General features: G+C 43.1%; 1 protein-coding gene across 2 annotated transcripts in view; it reads left to right on the top strand.

Annotated features, from left to right (window-relative positions):
• The first annotated feature begins 9,893 nt into the window (after positions 1–9,893).
• ccdc102a (coiled-coil domain containing 102A) overlaps positions 9,894–19,486 on the top strand; it is a 28,125-nt gene continuing 18,532 nt past the window's right edge. The window contains exons 1-2 of one of the 2 annotated variants that reach the window (XM_062961724.1): positions 9,894–10,019; positions 17,287–17,976. In XM_062961724.1, the coding sequence (XP_062817794.1) occupies positions 17,356–17,976 (621 nt within the window). In that variant the 5' untranslated portion in view covers positions 9,894–10,019; positions 17,287–17,355. Of the gene's footprint in view, positions 10,020–13,684; positions 14,794–17,286; positions 17,977–19,486 lie in introns of those variants that run through there. The other variant, XM_062961723.1, reaches the window with a different exon arrangement.

The raw sequence follows: 19,486 nt of genomic DNA, 5'->3' as shown, positions 1-19,486 counted from the left end.
TGTTTCCATGTACTTGCCCTTTGAATCTCCTCGAGCCGGGAGGAGAAGCAGAGAGGAAGTAATAATAATAATAATGATACCGAATATAATAATCATAATCTATACACTGAGCTGCTCAACTTGTTGACCAAAAGGTCGGCAGTTCGAATCCAGGGAGCAGAGTGAGCGCCCACTGTTAGCCTCAGCTTCTGCCAACCTAGGCGTTTGAAACCATGCAAACGTGAGTAGATCAATAGGTACCGCTCCAGCGGGAAGGTAACGGTGCTCCATGCAGTCCTGCCAGTGGCCACACAACCTTGGAGGTGTCTATGGACAACGCCAGCTCTTGGGCTTAGAAATGGAGATGAGCACCAACCCCCAGAGTGTGAGTAGATCAATAGGTACTGCTCTGGCGGGAAGGTAACATTGGCATTCCATGCAGTCATGCTAGCCATGTGAACTTGGAGGTGTCTACAGACAACGCCGGCTCTTCAGCTTAGAAATTGAGTTGAGCACCAACACCCCAGAGTGTGAGTAGATCAATAGGTACGGCTCCAGCGGGACGGTAACATTGGTGCTTCATGCAGTCATGCTGGCCACATGACCTAGGAGGTATCTATGAACAACGCCGGCTCTTATCTTAGGACTGGAGATAAACACCAACCCCCAGAGTCGGCCTAACGTCAGGGAAACATCTTTACCTTTACCTATATTTTAATGTTAAGCCACTTTGAGTCTCCTGCAGGGTATAAATAAGTGCAATGACAATAATGAAATATGACTATTCCTCTTGGGCACTCGTACCTGATTGTTGGTTTTTAATTTGCCTGTTTTCAAACTGCTAGGTTGGCAGAAGCTGGGGCTAACAGTGGGTGCTCACCCTGCTCCCCAGATTCTAACCTGTGGCCTTTTGGTCAGCAAAAAACCTTTAATGTGTTTTTGATGTAATTTTTTTATCCTGTATTGTTGTTTTAATTGATATATTGCATTACTGTTTTATCTGTTTTATATTGTGATTGTATTATGTTGCTTATGTTTTGTTCTTATGTTGTTTGGGCCTCTGCCCCATGCAAGCCGCCCCGAGTCCCCACGGGGAGATGGTGGCGGGGTATAAATAAAGTTTTGTTATTATTATTATTATTATTATTATTATTATTATTATTATTATTAGTTCAGCAGCTCAGCGGTTCAACCCGCTGCGCCACTGGGGGCTCCAACACTAAAACAGACACATGTGCAAACACGAAAGCAGCGAGTGGGTTTCTTGCTCAGCGTTTCAAAGAAAGGGCCGAAAGAAAGGAGAAAAGGGAAGCCCGTCATTGTGGTCGGCTCGGAAAAGCCGCAATATCAGTGGAGACCGGAAAGGGAACGGTCATAATTCAACCCTGTGATTCTGGCCATGAAAGCCTTCGACAACACATTGGTCATAATTCTGTCGAAGGCTTTCATGGCCGGGATCACAGGGTTGTTGTATGTCTTTCGGGCTGTGTGGCCATGTTCCAGAAGTATTCTCTCCTGACGTTTCGCCCACATCTATGGCAGGCATCCTCAGAGGTTGTGAGGTATGGATAAACTAAGTAAGGAAAGGAAAGAATATATATCTGTGGAGAGTCCAGGGTGTGGCAAGAGTCCTTTGTCACTGGGAGCCAGCATTAATGTTCCAGTTAATCACCCTAATTAGCATTTCCTTGCCTTACTTAGTTTATCCATACCTCACAACCTCTGAGGATGCCTGCCATAGATGTGGGCGAAACGTCAGGAGAGAATACTTCTGGAACATGGCCACACAGCCCGAAAGACAGACAACAACCCGGTCATAATTCTGTCATTCGGAGACGGCACTTCCCGGCGCATCCGCACGCCATTGTTCCTCCCCGATTCCGAAGACACTCCGAGAAAACCCTGCTTGGACTGACGTATTGATTGCCTCCCGTGACTGTGTTTCTCCTCTGTGTTGTGATCTACTTTGTGTCGAATGCACTCTGTGACAATCTGTTCCTGGGTTATCAAGGCCATTTCCTCATTGGTTCTATCATCAAAACAGGGGGAAAGTTGATTAATGGGCATCATCCCGCAGCAACACATGTGGCTCTAGTTTTGCAATGACTATCTCATCGAGTCTCAACTCATTCAGCCACGAAAACAAAGTTTCTGGAGTTGGACAACTCTTCCAAGTCAGGGCCGTACCATTAAACCAGGAAATAACACTTTCAAACTAGGAACAGAATGGTTTTTTTTTTTCAAATTTTGTTGCATAGTGATATTGGGAGAAACTGCTGAATTTAAATGAAAGAGGAAAATGAAAGCGGTAATAGATGTGGGCAAAACATCAGGAGAGAATGCTTCTGGAACATGGCCATACAGCCCGGAAAACTCACAACAACCCTGATAATTTTTTAAAATATGGTAAATATAGACTACTAGCTTTGCCCGGCCACGTGTTGCTGTGGCTTATGGGAATCCTTTGTTGGCCAGGTTAGCAGGGAATAGCCTTGCAGTCTCAAAGCCTGGCCGTTTTCTGGAGTAGCTGGAGCTTTTTGTTGTATGAAAGTAGAGGCATGGATGAGGGGTTGTGCTGCCAAGTTTAGTGTTTCTGGGATGTGTAGTTTTGTTGTTTTGTCCTAGGCCGAAATTTCATTCCCCTTTTATAGATATAGATGACTGCTTGGGGTGTCACAATAATATCCATCCTTTTCCTTTTCCTGTTTGGGAACCTAACCCTAAAGGGAATAATATCCATCAGTCTCTTTAAAAGTGTGCAAAAGAGGGCATTATTTTGCTTGTTCCCCGGTTGTAGTGAACTGAAATCCCCCTATTTGCACCCCACTTGAGTTTCCACTTGAGCAGCCCCAGTGAGGCCCACACTCCCAAGGCCAGGGTGATGCGCCATGACAACGACTGTGATGCGCCAAAGGTTCTGTGGCAGTTGAGGCTGTCAGTTGTGACAGGGAGGAGGAGGAGGAGGAGGAGGAGGAGGAGGAGGAGGAGAGCCAGTCCTGGGGCGAAAGGGTCTGGAAAGGAGCCATAAGGGGCTTCCCATGGCCGGAAAGAGAAATGGAGAAGGATTTCCCATCACCAGGTAAGGGAAGCAGAGGATGGAGATCCAACCAGGTAAGAGACGGAGGGGAGGGAGGAAGGAGAGCCAACCGTCAGGGAAGGGATGGAGAAGAAGGAGAGTCCATACTCAGGTGAGGGATGAAGAGGAGGTATATTCAATCCTCAGGTAAGAGAAGAGGAAGGCCACACAATGATCAGGTAAGGGATGAAGAGGAGAAATACCCAATACTCAGGTAGGTGATGAAGGGGAAGGACACCCAACCCTCAGGTAAGAGAAGAGGAAGGCAAACACATGATCAGGTAAGGGAAGAAGAGGAATTGCCCTCTCTTATCATGGAAGTGATGAAGAGGAAGGACACACAATCATCAGGCAAGGAATGAAGAGGAAAAACACCCAATAATCAGGTAGGTGATGAAGAGGAAGGTCACACAATTATCAGGTAAGAGAAGAGGAAGGCAAACACATGATCAGGTAAGAGAAGAGGAAGGCCACATAAGTATCAGGTAAGGGATGAAGAGGAGAAATACCTGATCATCAGGTAGGTGATGAAGAGGAAGGACACCCAATCCTCAGGTAAGAGAAGAGGAAGGCAAACACATGATCAGGTAAGGGAAGAAGAGGAATTGCCCTCTCTTATCATGGAAGTGATGAGGAGGAAATATATCCAATAATAAGGTAAGAGAAGAGGAAGGCTACCAAGTTATGAGGTAAGGGATGAAGAGGAAAAACATACCCAATAATCAGGTAGGTGATGAAGAGGAAGAATACACAATTATCAGGTAAGGGATGAAGAGGAAAAACATACCCAATAATCAGGTAGGTGATGAAGAGGAAGAATACACAATTATCAGGTAAGGGATGAAGAGGAAAATACCTAATAATCAGGTAAGGGCTGAAGAGGAAAAACAACCAATTATCAGGTAAGGGAGGAAGAGGAAGTATATTCAACAATCAGGTAAGAGAAGAGGAAGGCAAACAAAATGATCAGGTAAGGGATGAAGAGGAGAAATACCTAATACTCAGGTAGGTGATGAAGAGGAAGGACACACAATCCTCAGGTAAGAGAAGAGGAAGGCAAACACATGATCAGCTAAGGGAAGAAGAGGAATTGCACTCTCTTATCATGGAAGTGATGAAGAGGAAGGGCACCCAACTCTCAGGTAAGAGAAGAGGAAGGCATTTATTTATTTATTTATTGACAGTATTTATATTCCGCCCTTCTTTCTCACCCCGAAGGGGACTCAGGGCGGATCACATTATAACACACATAAGGCAAACATTCAATGCCCATAAACACATCAAACAGAGACAGAGACAGACAGACGCAGAGGCAAGTTAACCTTCTTCTGAGGGGATGTTCGATTCTGGCCACAGGGGGGAGCAGCTGCTTCATCATCCACTCTGACGGCACTTCCTCATTCCAGGTCGTAAATTAGTTATTCTTGCCTCCCCACTTTTTATAAGTGGTACCTTATCTCCTACTTGATAGATGCAACTATCTTTCGGGTTGCTAGGTCAGCAACGAGCAGGGGCTATTTTTTATTTTTAATTGACGGGTGCTCACCCCGCCACGGGCTGGCCTCGAACTCATGACCTCATGGTCAGAGTGATTTAAGGCAGCTGCTCAACAGCTGCGCCACAGCCCGGCCCCATTTGTCAATCCCCAGGTATTTCTAATCTCCAGAAGCATCCAAGGAAGTGGATCTGCATGAAGAGAAAACAATAAGGAAGGAAGAAGTAAAACAGAAAGAAAAGGAAGGAAGGAAGGAAGGAAGGAAGGAAGGAAGGAAGGAAGGAAGGAAGGAAGGAAGGAAGGAAGGAAGGAAGGAAGGAAGGAAAGAAGGCAGGCAGGCAGGCAGGCAGGCAGGCAGGCAGTTGATTTGATATCTCAGAACCAAAGGCCTGTGGGTAGCAAGAGATAGTTGGGAAGAAACGGGTCTCAATGTGGACCGAAGATGGGCCCCGAAGGAGGAACGTCCGGGGAGAAAAGGCACTGGACACGCACGGCTGTTGCGAGAAGCCAAAGGGAATGCTTTTCCTTCTGCACCCAAAGAAGATCCATGTTTCTCTTGGAAAACTAGGCATCACAGTGAGAGGCTCAGGCAGGTCAGTCCGGCGGCCCTTTCCGGCCTGCCCAGGGTCGCACTGGCCGCCACTTTTGGGGCCGGGAAGGAATTTTCCTCCGGGGCGGATTGGCCGAGGACCCCGGAGGTTTTTCGCCTTCCTCTGGGCATCCGGCACAGGCCGCCCGTCAGGAAGGGTCACGAGGGGAACCCACTCAGGTCAGCTCAGGAAAGGGTCAGGTCTCAGTCCGGGAAGGTTAAGAGAGCAGGTGGACAGGGAAGCTTTGAAATGGAACATCCGTGTCTCCAAAGGAAGGAGGTCCAAAGAAGAAGGAAACGGAAGGTGGCACAGCATTGGAGACAACTGACGGCAAACAAGGAAACCGCAAGAGAGCGTTGGCTGACTGGACACATAGATATGGCCAGTCCTGAAGAGAGAGCATCACCCTCCACTTGCCAGGAAAGGAAAGGAAAGGAAAAGGAAAAAAGGAAAGGAAAGGAGAAAGGGAAGGAAAAGGAAAGGAAAGGAGAAAGGGAAGGAAAAGGAAAGGAAAGGAAAGGAAAGGAAAAAGGGAAGGAAAAGGAAAGAAAGGGAAAGGAAAGGGAGAGGAGAGGAGAGAGGGGAGGGAAGGTCTTTTCCGGCCTGCCCTGGGTCGCACTGACCGCCACGTTTGGGGTCGGGAAGGAATTTTCCTCCGGGACAGATTGGGCCCCAGTCCCGGGGGTTTTTCGCCTTCCTCGGGGCATCCGGCACAGGCCTCACCAAGTCAGGCCCAAACACACCCTCAAACAACAACAGGCCCATCTTGACCTAAGCAACAAATGCAAGCCAATTGGAATAAATGCCATGAATCTGGAAACTGCCTTTGTCTCCTCTTTTTCTTCTCCTCCTTCAATGTTGTCCTATGAAGTGTACACAAGAGGCACCCAGGCCCCTTCTGTGCTGCCGTATACAATCCAGATTGTTTACTTTGAGCCGGATTATATGGCAGCATGGACTCCTATAATCCAGTTCCGAGCAGATAATGTGGATTCTCTGCTTCGATAATCCGGATTGCATGGCAGGGCAGAAGGAGAAGGCCCCTGTTTGCCTTTATTTGTTTTTAATTACTGTCTTGCAATTTTACAATACAGAGGAATGATACAGGATGGGATGGCATTGGGGATAGGATTGGCTAGGTCTCCTTTAACAGGAACTCTCAGGCAACCAGAAGATGATTTACTGGCCTTATGGGATCCTTATGGGTTCCGGTTGACTGGGAGTCTCATGCGTTTGGTGCCCTTGATGGGACACGTCCTTCTGTTTTGATCTAACTGTACACAACTGCAGGTAATAAGTGCAATGATTGGATATCTCAAATACAAATGTCTGGACAGAAGAGCAACAGGTGGGAATCGGTGCTTCGTGTGCCTTTTGTGATGACGTTTTGGGCAGGTCTGAAGATTCATTGCTTTCCTGGAAGACTTGCAGAAGTTGCTACAGCGGTTCCAAAAAGCCACTTAAAGCATTACAGTAGGACTTCCAAATTGCCCTTTTTATTTTGAAAACATGCCTTTGGTACCATCTAGTGGTCAATTTTGGGGTGACTTGGCAAACTTCATGGCTACTCAATGCTAAGGTATTTGTGCTTCCTAACTGCAACATTTAGACTTGCTTCCCACCCTGAACATTATTCCAAAGGTATATACAGTAGAGTCTCACTTATCCAAGCTAAACGGGCCGGCAGCAGCTTGGATAAGTGAATATCTTGGATAATAAGGAGGGATTAAGGAAAAGCCTATTAAACATCAAATTAGGTTATGATTTTACAAATTAAGCACCAAAACATCATGTTATACAATAAATTTGGCAGAAAAAGTAGTTCAGTACGCAGTAATGTTATGCTGTAATTACTGTATTTACGAATTAAGCACCAAAATATCACAATATATTGAAAACATTGACTACAAAAATGGCTTGGGTAATCCAGAGGCTTGGATAAGCGAGGCTTGGATAAGTGAGACTCTACTGTATGTATACACACACACACACACACACACACACACACTTTTCACTTGCCTCATCTCCAACAGAACCTCTGGAGATGCCATGAGCCACAGGTGCAGGTGAAACGTCAGGAGAGAATGCTGCTGGAACGTGGCCAGAGAGCCCGATAAACTCAGAGCAACCTAGTACCTCCATTAATAATAATAATAATAATGTTTATTTATACCCTGCCATTACTAAATTGCATAAAAATAAACATACCGTATATACTCGAGTATAAGCCGACCCGAATATAAGCCGAGGCTCCTAATTTTACCACAAAAAACTGGGAAAACATTGACTCCAGTATAAGCCGAGGGTGGTAAATTTCAGAAATAAAAATAGATAATAATAAAATGACATTAATTGAGGCATCGGTAGGTTAAATGTTTTTGAATATTTACATAAAGCTCAGATTTAAGATAAAACTGTCCAACTCTGATCAAATCATTATTCTCATCTTCTTCAATATAAATGTGCTTATGTATCCTTTTAATAATAATAGAGTAAAATAATACATGTAATAATAAGAATAATAAATACAGGAAAATAATACATGTAATAATAAATAAAATAATAAATGCAACAATAATATCAGAGTGAAATAATAAATGTATTAATAATAATAAATAGAGAGTAAAATAAATGTAATAGTAGCAATAATAATAGAGTACAATAATAAATGTAATAATAAATAGAGTAAAATAATAAATGCAACAATAATAATATCAGAGTGAAATAATAAATGCATTAATAATAATAAAAATAGGGTAAAATAAATGTAATAGTAGAAACAATAACAGAGTACAATAATAAATGTAATAATAATAGAGTAAAATAATACATGTAATAATAATAATAAATATAGGAAAATAATACATGTAATAATAAATAATAATAAAATGCAACAATAATAATAATAAGATCAGAGTGAAATAATAAATGTATTAATAATAATAAAAATAGAGTAAAATAAATGTAATACAGTAGAGTCTCACTTATCCAACATAAACGGGCCGGCAGAACGTTGGATAAGCGAATATCTTGGATAATAAGGAGGGATTAAGGAAAAGCCTATTAAACATCAAATTAGGTTATGATTTTACAAATTAAGCACCCAAACATCATGTTATACAACAAATTTGACAGAAAAAGTAGTTCAATATGAAGTAATGTTATGTAGTAATTACTGTATTTACGAATTTAGCGCCAAAATATCATGATATATTGAAAACATTGACTACAAAAATGGCTTGGATTATCCAGAACGTTGGATAAGTGAGTGTTGTATAAGTGAGACTCAACTGTAGTAGCAACAATAATAGAGAAAAATAATAAATGTAATAATACCAATAATAATAGAGAAAAATAATAAATGTACCCTATATTCTCGAGTATAAGCTGACCCAAATATAAGCCAACCAGGACCCCCACCCGAGTATAATCTGAGGGGGGCTTTTTCAGTCTTAAAAAAAGGGCTGAAAAACTTATAATGGAGTATATACAGCAGGGGTCCCCAAACTAAGGCCCGGGGGCCGGATGCGGCCCTCCAAGGTCATTTACCTGCCCCCCACTCTCAGTTTTAATAATATAATATATTGTATATACATATAATATTGATAATAATATTATGTTATACAATATAATACTAATAATAATAATACCATATAATAATATTAATTATATGTTATATATTACTAATAATATTACAGTGTACTGGTATAGTTCAATATAGTAATATATAATGCTAATATTGTGCTATGCTAATAATATAATATATTGTATGTACATACAGCTGCTCTGAGTCCCCTTTGGGGTGAGAAGGGTGGGATATAAATGTAGTAAATAAATGCAGTAAATAAATAAATTCATTTTAGACTTAGGCTCGGCCAAAGTCTGAAATGACTTGAAGACACACAACAACAACAACAACAGCCCTAATTAACTTGACTATCTCATTGGCCAGAAGCAGGCCCACACTTCCCATTGAAATCCTGATAGGTTTATGTTGGTTAAAATTGTTTTCATTTTAAAATATCGTATTGTTCTTTCATTGTTGTTGTTGCTGTTTTGCACTGTTTTGATGAGTAAATGACAAAGTTGACATGGACTGATTTAAGGATGAAGAATGAGGATCTCGGACGAATGGAATTAATTATATATACGTTTTTAAGGTTTTATAATGTGTTTTAACGATGTTATTAATATATCTGTTACTGTTTTGTTTTTATGATTGTATTCAGGGCATTAAATTTTGCCAATTTTTGTAAGCCGCCCTGAGTCCCTTCGGGTGAGAAGGGCGGGATATAAATGTTGTAAATAAATAAATAAATAAATAAAATAAGACATGTGCAGTGTGCATCGGAATTTGATCGTATTTTTTTCCAAATGATAATTCGGCCCCTCCACAGTCTGAAGGATTGTGGACCGGCCCTCGGATTAAAAAGTTTGGGGACCCCTGATCTACAGTATATATCTAAACGTATAGCAGACACAGCGAGTGGTAACAGAATGCGAATCCAAACTCGTGAATGAAAGTCGGTCTCCCCGGGGGGTGGGTTTGACATTCCGACCCCCGACCCCCCTTAGCTGTGGGGGTCCTGCTGCCTCCCAATTGTCGGGCAAGGAAGGGGTGAAGAGGGACTCCGGGCAACGTTCCCTGCGGAGACACGTGTCGCAACCCCCGCGTCACGTCGGGATGCGCGCCCCCTCCCCAATCCCCCCCCTCTCTTCCTCAGACCCCGCCCCACTTCCTCCAGAAGGGGAGGAGACTCCCGGGGCTGACCCTCCCCGCCTCGGAAGGAAGGAGGAAGGAAAAAGTAAGGAAGGGAGACGAACGCGCGTCAGAGCCGGGATCCAGGCTGGAGAGGAGGAGGAGGAGGAGGGGCCCAAGGTGAGGAGGGGGCTTCTGTCCTTTTGCAAAACATAGGGTGGGGTGGGGGCTGCAGAAGAGGAAGGGGAAGCAATCCCTCCCAACTTCCCAAAGAGTTTTCTCAGTCGCTCCAAAAGTCTCCCCAAAGACTTCTTTCCCACTCCTTAAAGTCTCCCCAAAAGTTGGTCCCCCCCCCAATCCCCCAGGATCTGACCCCAGATGATTTCCTTTAGAACTTCATTCTATGCCTTTCCACGAGGCAGCCACATTGGGAACATGTCTCTGTTACTGTTTCCTTGTGCGAGGGCTCCTGCCTTCCTTTCTTGGAAAGTTGTTCTGCTCCACAGACTTTGTTTCTGGGCCACAAACTTCTTTGTATTGGTTGAGACTCCTTGAGATGTTGACTGTTCCTGGCATTAAAGTCTTTTTTCCTGTCCCATGGTGCTCTCCTCACTTGGAAAGTGGTTGTTCTACTCCACAAACGTTGTTTTTGCTGCACAAACAGTGTCAAGGTTTGTTGAAAAGCTAGCTATAGGCACAGATGTCTATTATACACAGCAAAAAGGAAAAAAGGAAAAGTATGGTATGTAATATAATATAAAGTAAGTTATGTTATAGTTATATACTTCTATAGTGATATAGCCACTTATATATTATGATTGTAGTGTCAGTTTATATATTCTAACTGTACAGGTAAATACATATACAGTAGAGTCTCACTTATCCAACATAAACGGGCCGGCAGAATGTTGGATAAGCGAATATGTTGGATAATAAGGAGGGATTAAGGAAAAGCCTATTACACATCAAATTAGGTTATGATTTTACAAATTAAGCACCAAAACATCATGCTATACAACAAATTTGACAGAAAAAGTAGTTCAGTAGGCAGTAATGTTATGTTGTAATTACTATATTAACGAATTTAGCATCAAAATATCGCAATGTATTGAAAACATTGACTACAAAAATGCGTTGGATAATCCAGAATGTTGGATAAGCGGATGTTGGATGAGTGAGACTCTACTGTATTTTGATGTTTAATAGGCTTTTCCTTAAGCTCTCCTTATTATCCAACATATTCGCTTATCCAACATTCTGCCGGCCCGTTTATGTTGGATAAGTGAGACTCTGCTGTATATGTATTTACCTGTACAGTTGGAATATATCAACCGACACTACAATCATAAGTGACTCTATCACTATAGAAGTATATAACTACAGTAGAGTCTCCACAGTAGAGCCATAGTCAGTGTTGACACGATGCGTCTCCCTTGACAGCAGCGGCTTGACCATCCTGCAAAGCTCTCTAGTTATCCCATTAGAACTCGCTTGCACCCGGCCATTGAGGTTCCCTTTAGGAAACCACTGCTCTCTGGTTACACATAACTTAAGTTGATTCCAGCTCATGGAAGCGGAGGCATGAGGTCAGGGCTGGAGGCATCTCAGGTGGGCCGGGGACAGGCCACAGTCCGTCTGGCTCTCCCGCCTTAGGGTGCGTCTACACTGTCCAACACATGCAGTTTGATGACATTTTAATAGTATAAACCTTCCTTGCTTAGTTTCTCCATATACCTCACAACCTCTGAGCATGCCTGCCACAGATGTGGGCGAAACGTCAGGAGAGAATGCTTCTGGAACATGGCCATACAGCCCAGAAAACACACAACAACCCTATTGTTGTTGTTGTTGTTGTTGTTGTGTTCAAGTGCAGGCCAAGGTCTTTAGGCACTGCACCCAGTGTGCCCATCACCACTGGGACCACCTTGACTGGCTTGTGACAGAGTCTTTGTAGTTCGATCTTTAAATCCTCATATCGTGTCAGCTTTTCCAGCTGTTTTTCTCCAATCCTGCTGTCCACTGGGATTGCAACACCGACAATCCATACTTTGTCTTTTTATTATTAGTAGTAGTATTAGTATTATTATTATGATTTCACCTCTGCCAAACTTCAACGGCCAGGATCCCATAGCATGGAGTGAGAACAGTTTCAAACTGCATCCATTCTACAATGGGGATTGTTTTGATTCTGCTGGCACTCGCAGCCCTTTTAATACATTTTAATATGTAGAAGCAAAAGCAGAAGAAGCAAAAATAAAAACCAAAGTGCAAGTGTAGCTTGTATCTTCTGCAAAAGCAACAAGAACCAAAACAATGAGCAACAAGCGGTGGGAAATTTACTTCTCGCCTCTGAAGGCCAAACAAATGCGAAACCAAAGAAACAAGGTTACTAACACAAACGAGAACTTTCACACCATTAGACTCCTGCTGACACTGTAACCAGGATGCCGGGAAGGAATCTTACCTTTACTTTCTCTTTTAACTTTGCGTTAGGACAGAATTGAGTTTGGTGGATTACAACATGGAACAAAAATTTGAAAAATGTTCTGTTCCTGGTTTGGACGTGTTATTTCCTGCTTAATTGTGTGCTCCAGAAACTTTATTTTTGTGACACAAACTAGGTTGGATTGGTTGAGATTCAATGAGATAATCCTTGCAAAACTGTGCTATAGCGGGATGTCCTGCAAAGACAAAAGTTTTTGCAATTTCGTAAACTTTTCCCATGTTTGTTTATGTTATTTATGAATTCGGTTTTTAAATGTTCCCATCAACAACAACAACAACAATATACATTACTAGCTGTCCCCGGCCATGCGTTTCTGTGGCGTAGTCCTAAGTGGAGTTTTGTTTGTGGCATTCAAGGTGGCCTAGAAAGGATTCCCCTAGGTAGGAAGCAGCCAGGCTTTGAAGCTGCAAGGCTATTCAGTGGTATTCAGGTTGGCCAACAATGGAGTCCCCTAAGTGGGAAGCAGCCAGGCTTTGAAGCTGCAAGGCTATTCAGTGGTATTCAGGTTGGCCAACAATGGAGTCCCCTAAGTATGAAGCAGCCAGGCTTTGAAGCTGCAAGGCTATTCAGTGGTATTCAGGTTGGCCAACAATGGAGTCCCCTAAGTGGGAAGCAGCCAGGCTTTGAAGCTGCAAGGCTATTCAGTGATATTCCAATTGTGTAACAATGGAATCCCCTAGGTATGAATCAGCCAGGCTTTGAAGCTGCAAGGCTATTCAGTGGTATTCAGGTTGGCCAACAATGGAGTCCCCTAGATGGGAAGCAGCCAGGCTTTGAAGCTGCAAGGCTATTCAGTGGTATTCAGGTCGGCCAACAATGGAGTCCCCTAGGTGGGAAGCAGCCAGGCTTTGAAGCTGCAAGGCTATTCAGTGGTATTCAAGTTGGGTAACAATGGAGTCCCCTAGGGATTTTTCAGCTCATAAAAAGGGCTGAAAAACCCGGCTTATTTTTGAGTATATACGGTAATAATTTGGCTCTAGTCGTGTCAGCCGTTCAGAAGTTTAGTCGTTTTTCCTTCAGCCTTTTGCAGTTTTCTTAACGAATTCTTCTTAGGTTTGCATCTTCAGGCTATAGAGGCCCAACCATATAGCATGAATCCCAATTTCATTCAGTTCACACATCATATTCATGACATCTACACTGCCATATAGTGCAGTTGAACTGCATTGTATGGCAGTGTAGATGGGGCCTGGGTCTTCCATATATATATATATATATATATATATATATATATATATATATATATATTTCTGGTAGGCATTGTTCAATAGGGTTCCCTGCTATTCAGAGTTTGCCGTTTTTGCACTAAATTCAGGACCACGTTCCTCTTAATACTTCTCCATGTATGCATTACTGAGACCTGTGAGACCCATATCCAAACATTGCATCTACACTGTAGAACTAATCCAGTTTGACACCACTTTAGCTTGGAATCATAGGAATGGCAGTTTTATGCAACCCAAGAGTTCTGGTACCAAACTACAACTGGCAGAGTGACAGAGCCTTGAGCCATGGCACTCAAACTGCATTAATTCTACAGTGTAGATGCACCTCCAGGGTCAAGATCAACCCATTTGAACAATCCAAAAGTATAAGTGCAATTTTTCTTATTCAGTGACAGTCCAATGACACGGAGACCCCTCCTCCTGGTCCCTGGCTTCTCCCTCTTTCCAGCTTCTGAGATTTTGTTTTCAGGAGAGGAAGAATGGTCAAAATAACGGAGCTGAGTCCCTTGGCATTGCCTTCAGTCTCGAATTCTATTCTCGGGCAGGATTGCAGGCTGAGCCTGACTTCCAGGAGCCAAAGGCGTCTGTCCTATTTCTTGCTACGGCCTGAACTGGCAAATGGGATCGTTTTTTTCCGAATGGGCCCAAAATAAAATTGGCAGGAAGTCTGGAGTTCATTGCTTGGCACACCTTGGTTCTTTGCAAGTGCGAGACTCTTGTCTGGCGCGACGTCTTCCCGTCAAAGTGCTTTTCCAGGAGTGGCGTTTGAGCCGGGATTGGAAACGCTAGGATTTCGTTTCAAATTGGCTCGTTCTCATATTGTTTTGGAACAAGACCCAGATCGGATAAGAAGCATCAACAAGATATAGATCTGGAGTCTCTTGCTCTTCTCGTTCCGTTTGGGACGGTCTCCGTTCTTCGGAGAGGGCTTTTGTCTTTGCTTTTTTGTGCATTAAGTAACCGGAGGGAAGCAGGGTTCGGTGGAGGCAAAGGCGGCCAAAAAAGACTCAGTTGGAAAGAGGCTCCTTCTGTTCTTCACGGGAGGGAGAGAAAAGGGGCCCCGTCGTCTGTAAGGACGCTGGAAAGCGGAGCAGGAGAACACAGCGGATGGGAAAGCGGTGGAATGAGATAAACCGGGTCAAGGGAATGCTGGGAAAGCTTGTAAGAGAGAGCCAGGGTTCGAATCCGCACTCAGCCCTGGAAACCCCTTGGGTGCCCGTTGGTAAGTCACACTCTCTCAGCCCAAGAGCAAGGCCTGAATCCCCATTCAGCCGTATTCAATAGGACCGTTCGGTCATGGACTTATGTCTTCTGGCAAGGTCCATTTTGAACTATACATCTACATTCTGCTACTGTGTTTTCATCTTTGAATTATGAATTTCAGTATATTTATTTTATGGTATTATGTTTTATCTGAGTGTTTTGACTGTGTCGTACCCTGCCTCAAGCTGTGAGAAGAGGCAGCTAACAATTATTATTATTATTGGCACGAAGATACAGTATTGACACAGCAAACGAGATCTATATCCTGGATTTTGTATCACAGAATCACAAGTCTAACGCTTCCCAAGCGTTTAGGACTGTGTGATGTATTTTCAGATATTATTATTATTATTATTATTATTATTATTATTATTATTATTATTATTTTGACACAAAGACATTTGTATCATAGAATCACAAGTTGAACGCTTCCCAAGTGTTTAGATTTTCAGATTTTTTATTATTATTATTGATACAACAACGTAGTATGACACAGCAAAGACAATAGATATGCTGGATTTCGTATCACAAAATCACAAGTCGAACATTTCCCAAGTGTCTAGGACTGTGTGATGTATTATTATTATTATTATTATTATTATTATTATTATTATTATTTTATTATGACACAGCAAACAAGATAGATATGCTGGATTTCATATCACAAAATCACAAGTCAAACACTTCCCAAGTGTCTAGGACTGTGTGATGTATTTTCGGATGATGCGCGCAGATCCCAGTCGGGTGGCCTTTTGCAACTGGCAGATCATAATTTTGTCAATGTCTATTGTTTCCAAATGCCGGCTGAGATCTCTTGGCACGGCACTCAGTGTGCCCATCACCACCGGGACCACCTGCACTGCTTTATGCCAGAGCCTTTTCAGTTCAATTTATTATTATTATTATTATTATTATTATTATTATTATTATTATTATTAGTTTAATAACCTTTTTCATGTTTTTATGATAGAACCAATAAGAAAATGACATTTATAGCCCAGGAACAAAAATCTTGTTGCATCGTGTTATTGGAGTTGCAGGACACACTCCAGGACCGAGACCTTCTCCTTCCTTCTGCAGATGCTCGAATTCCTTTGCAAACATCTTATGGCTGTTGCAGTCATTCGTGTCCATGGCTCGGTTTTGTTCTGTGGACAACAATACATTTTTAGGGCTGTTGTTTCTTTGGGCGTGGCCTTCTTCTGTGCTTTGCAGCTTCCCGTTCCTTCTGCACATTCTGCAATTTCCCTCCCTCTTTGCTCTGCCTGGATGCAATTATCCTCCTCTTCCCTTGTGTTTGTTCCCTTCTTCTTCCAGGCCAAGAAGGTCCTCCTCCTTCCTACTATTTCCAAGTTCCAGGAGGAGTGGGGAACGGGGTGACGTCACCCAGGCCTGGATGGTGTCTCCTTAGAGAAAGGGGAGGATCTGATCTGTTTCCCAAACTCAACAGCCTTCTAGAAGGAGCAGAGCCTCACCGTCCTGACCACAATTGGGATTCCAAAACCAGGAAAAAGATCAAGCAGAAATTGATTCATACAGACCAACCTCGTTTTTATTTATTTATCGTATCAAAAGCAAAATGAGAGTACTAATATATTTTATTTAAAAACACAAAATTAAAAAACTTGGCTTGATACTAGTAAAGTTTTCTATCACTGGGAAGCCAATGGTCCTCTGAGTCCTCTCGCCACATTCCTTGGCCTTCGTTGCCTCTTGTTGTCTGTCAGCCTCTTCAGTCTGTGTCTGTTCCTTCTGCACAGCCTGAGGCTGACTTTCATGCAGAAAATTATGCTTCACTCAAAGAGAGGCCTGAGCAGTTGGACTTAAGTGTAGATGAGACAGGTTCAGATGACCTTTCACCAGGTTCTGCAGAGTTGCACTTTGGCAGCAATTCAGAGGCCGGGTGTCCAGCCAGGAGATAACCTTGAACCGAAGACAGTTTCACAGCAAAGATAGGGAATGCTCAGGAAAACTCGGGTGGTCTGCTTGTTTACAATTGAAAAGTAATAATAAGCCAGCTATCTCAGAAGGAAAAAAAAGTGCATTTCTTACAGCTGGAGATTTTGGGGAGAGCTTCATTTGAGATGATTTTATCCAAAGATTTTATCCAAAAATAATGCTAACCCTTTTTCTTTTTTTAATTTTTTAAAGTTTATTATTAAAAAGAAAGAACACAGAAAAAGCAAACAGATAATCAAACATATAGCATAAGTGAATGGCTTACAGACATATCAATGTGCAGAAAACAAAACACACAAAAACCCCAGAAAACCTAGGTTGGATCTTCCTAGCAGACACAACATCTATACACCAACAATACAATTACATTAAAATTGACTTCCTTCTATTGTGCGGTGCTTTGAAAACTGATCTTTTTATATCCATTGTGCTCTTGTCTACCTAATTCTTTATTTTCTCCTTATTTACATGTTTGTACTTTTTCTTACTGCAGAGTGAATGGCGGCGTGATCTCCTTTGCCACCTTCCCGTCGACTTGCCATTGACATGTGATTGATTCATAATGAGCCAGAGTGCCGGTTCCCACCTGTCCGGTTCGCCCCAGCTCTCCCCAAGCGGCCTCCTGGCCCTCCTGGGCACCTCCCAGCCGGAGCGCATGAGCCTCTCGGACTCCATGCCGCCCACGCCGAAGAGCGGCACCCCGTCTCCGGGCCCGTCCCCGCTCTCGCTCTCGCTGCTGAGCCCCGGGTGCCTCGAGGGGGGCGACTGGGAGAGCCGGGAGGAGCTGCGCCTGCGCGAGCTGGAGGAGGCCCGGGCGCGGGCGGCCCAGATGGAGAAGACCATGCGCTGGTGGTCGGACTGCACGGCCAACTGGCGGGAGAAGTGGAGCAAGGTGCGGGCCGAGCGCAACAAGGCCCGGGAGGAGGTGCGGCACCTGCGGCTGAAGCTGGAGAACCTGGGCAAGGAGCTGACCGGCCTCAAGCGGGAGAGGCAGGAGGCCCTCAACGAGAAGGAGCAGCTGGGCAAGGAGCTGGCCCGGCTCAAAGCGGACTGCGGCAGCAAGGAGGAGGAGGAGAAGGAGAAGGAGCTCGACAACCGCGTGGCCTCCGAGAAGGAGAGCCAGGCCGCCCCGGAGCAGGAACCCGTGCGAGACCCGGGCTCCGAGAAGGTGCCCAAGAACAAGGTGAGGAGAGCAAAGGGGTGGGGACAGATCTTGCCTACGGAATGGTCACATACATTATTAATAATAATAATATTTGGTACACAACAAGATGAGTCCACAGCAAACAAGATGCTGCCTGTTGTATTGGATCACACATTAGACCAGGGGTCCCCAAACTAAGGCCCGGGGGTCGGATGCAGCCCTCCAAGGTCATTTACCTGGCCCTCGCCCTCAGTTTTATAATATAATATTTTATATCAGTTTTAATAATATAATATATTGTATATACATATAATATTGATAATAATCTTATGTTATACAATATAATGCTAATAGTAATACCATATAATAATATTAATTATATGTTATATATTACATATTATATAATAGTATAGTGGTATAGTTCAATATAGTAATATATAATGCTAATATTGCGTTATGCTAATAATATAATATATTGTATGTACATACAGCTGCTCTGAGTCCCCTTCGGGGTGAGAAGGGTGGGATATAAATTTAGTAAATAAATGCAGTAAATAAATAATTAATTTTAGACTTGGGCTCAGCCAAAGCCTGACATGACTTGAAGGCACACAACAACAACAACAATTCTAATTAACCTGACTATCTCATTGGCCAGTAGCAGGACCACACTTTCCATTGAAATCCTAATAGGTTTATGTTGGTTAAAATTGTTTTCATTTTTAAATGTTGTATTGTTCTTTCGTTGTTGTTGTTGTTGCACTACAAATAAGACATGTGCAGTATGCATAGGAATTTGTTTGTATTTTTTTCCAAATGATAATTCGGCCCCTCAACAGTCTGAAAGATTGTGGACCGGCCCTCTGCTTAAAAAGTTTGGGGACCCCTGGTCTAGACACTTCCTAAGTGTCTAGGACTATGTGATGTATCGGCGAATAATGCATGCAGATCGGAGTAGGGTGGCCTTTTGCAGCTGACGGGGCCATTTTGTCAGCGCTGATTGTTTTCAAGTGCTGGCCAAGGTCTGTAGGCACTGCATGCAGTGTGCCCATCACACCTGGAACCCCCTTGACTGCCGGCCTTTAGTTCAGCAAGTTCATCAGCTCAGCCGTTTAACCTGCTGCGCCACCAGGGAGGCTACTTTAAAATATACACATATACAAACATTAAAGCAGAATTAAACACAAAGAGCACGAAACAATTTACAACATTTATATCCCGCCCTTCTCACCCGAGAGGGGACTCAGGGCGGCTTACAATAAAAATTATACAATCTATATATATAAAAGAGTGATGGCATCACGGCGACCGACAAAACAACAAAACTACAGGCCCCCCAACCTCGAAATCTGACAACACAACCCATCATCCATGCCTCTAGGTTGATACAACAAAAAGAAAAGAAAAATAAAGTCCTAATTAGAGAGAGAGGAATAATTGCTTTTATCCAATTGCTGCCAGTTAGAAGGCTAAGCTCCTCCAACTTGGTCTCCTAGCAACCCAATAAAAAATAATAAAAAAACACTAAAAAATAATTAAAAACACTAAA

This window comes from Anolis carolinensis, unplaced genomic scaffold (assembly GCF_035594765.1).
Source record: "Anolis carolinensis isolate JA03-04 unplaced genomic scaffold, rAnoCar3.1.pri scaffold_9, whole genome shotgun sequence".
In the NCBI taxonomy this organism is placed as follows: domain Eukaryota; kingdom Metazoa; phylum Chordata; class Lepidosauria; order Squamata; family Dactyloidae; genus Anolis; species Anolis carolinensis.
The sequence above is the reverse complement of the archived record's forward strand: the minus strand, read 5'-3'. Positions and strand labels throughout refer to the sequence as shown.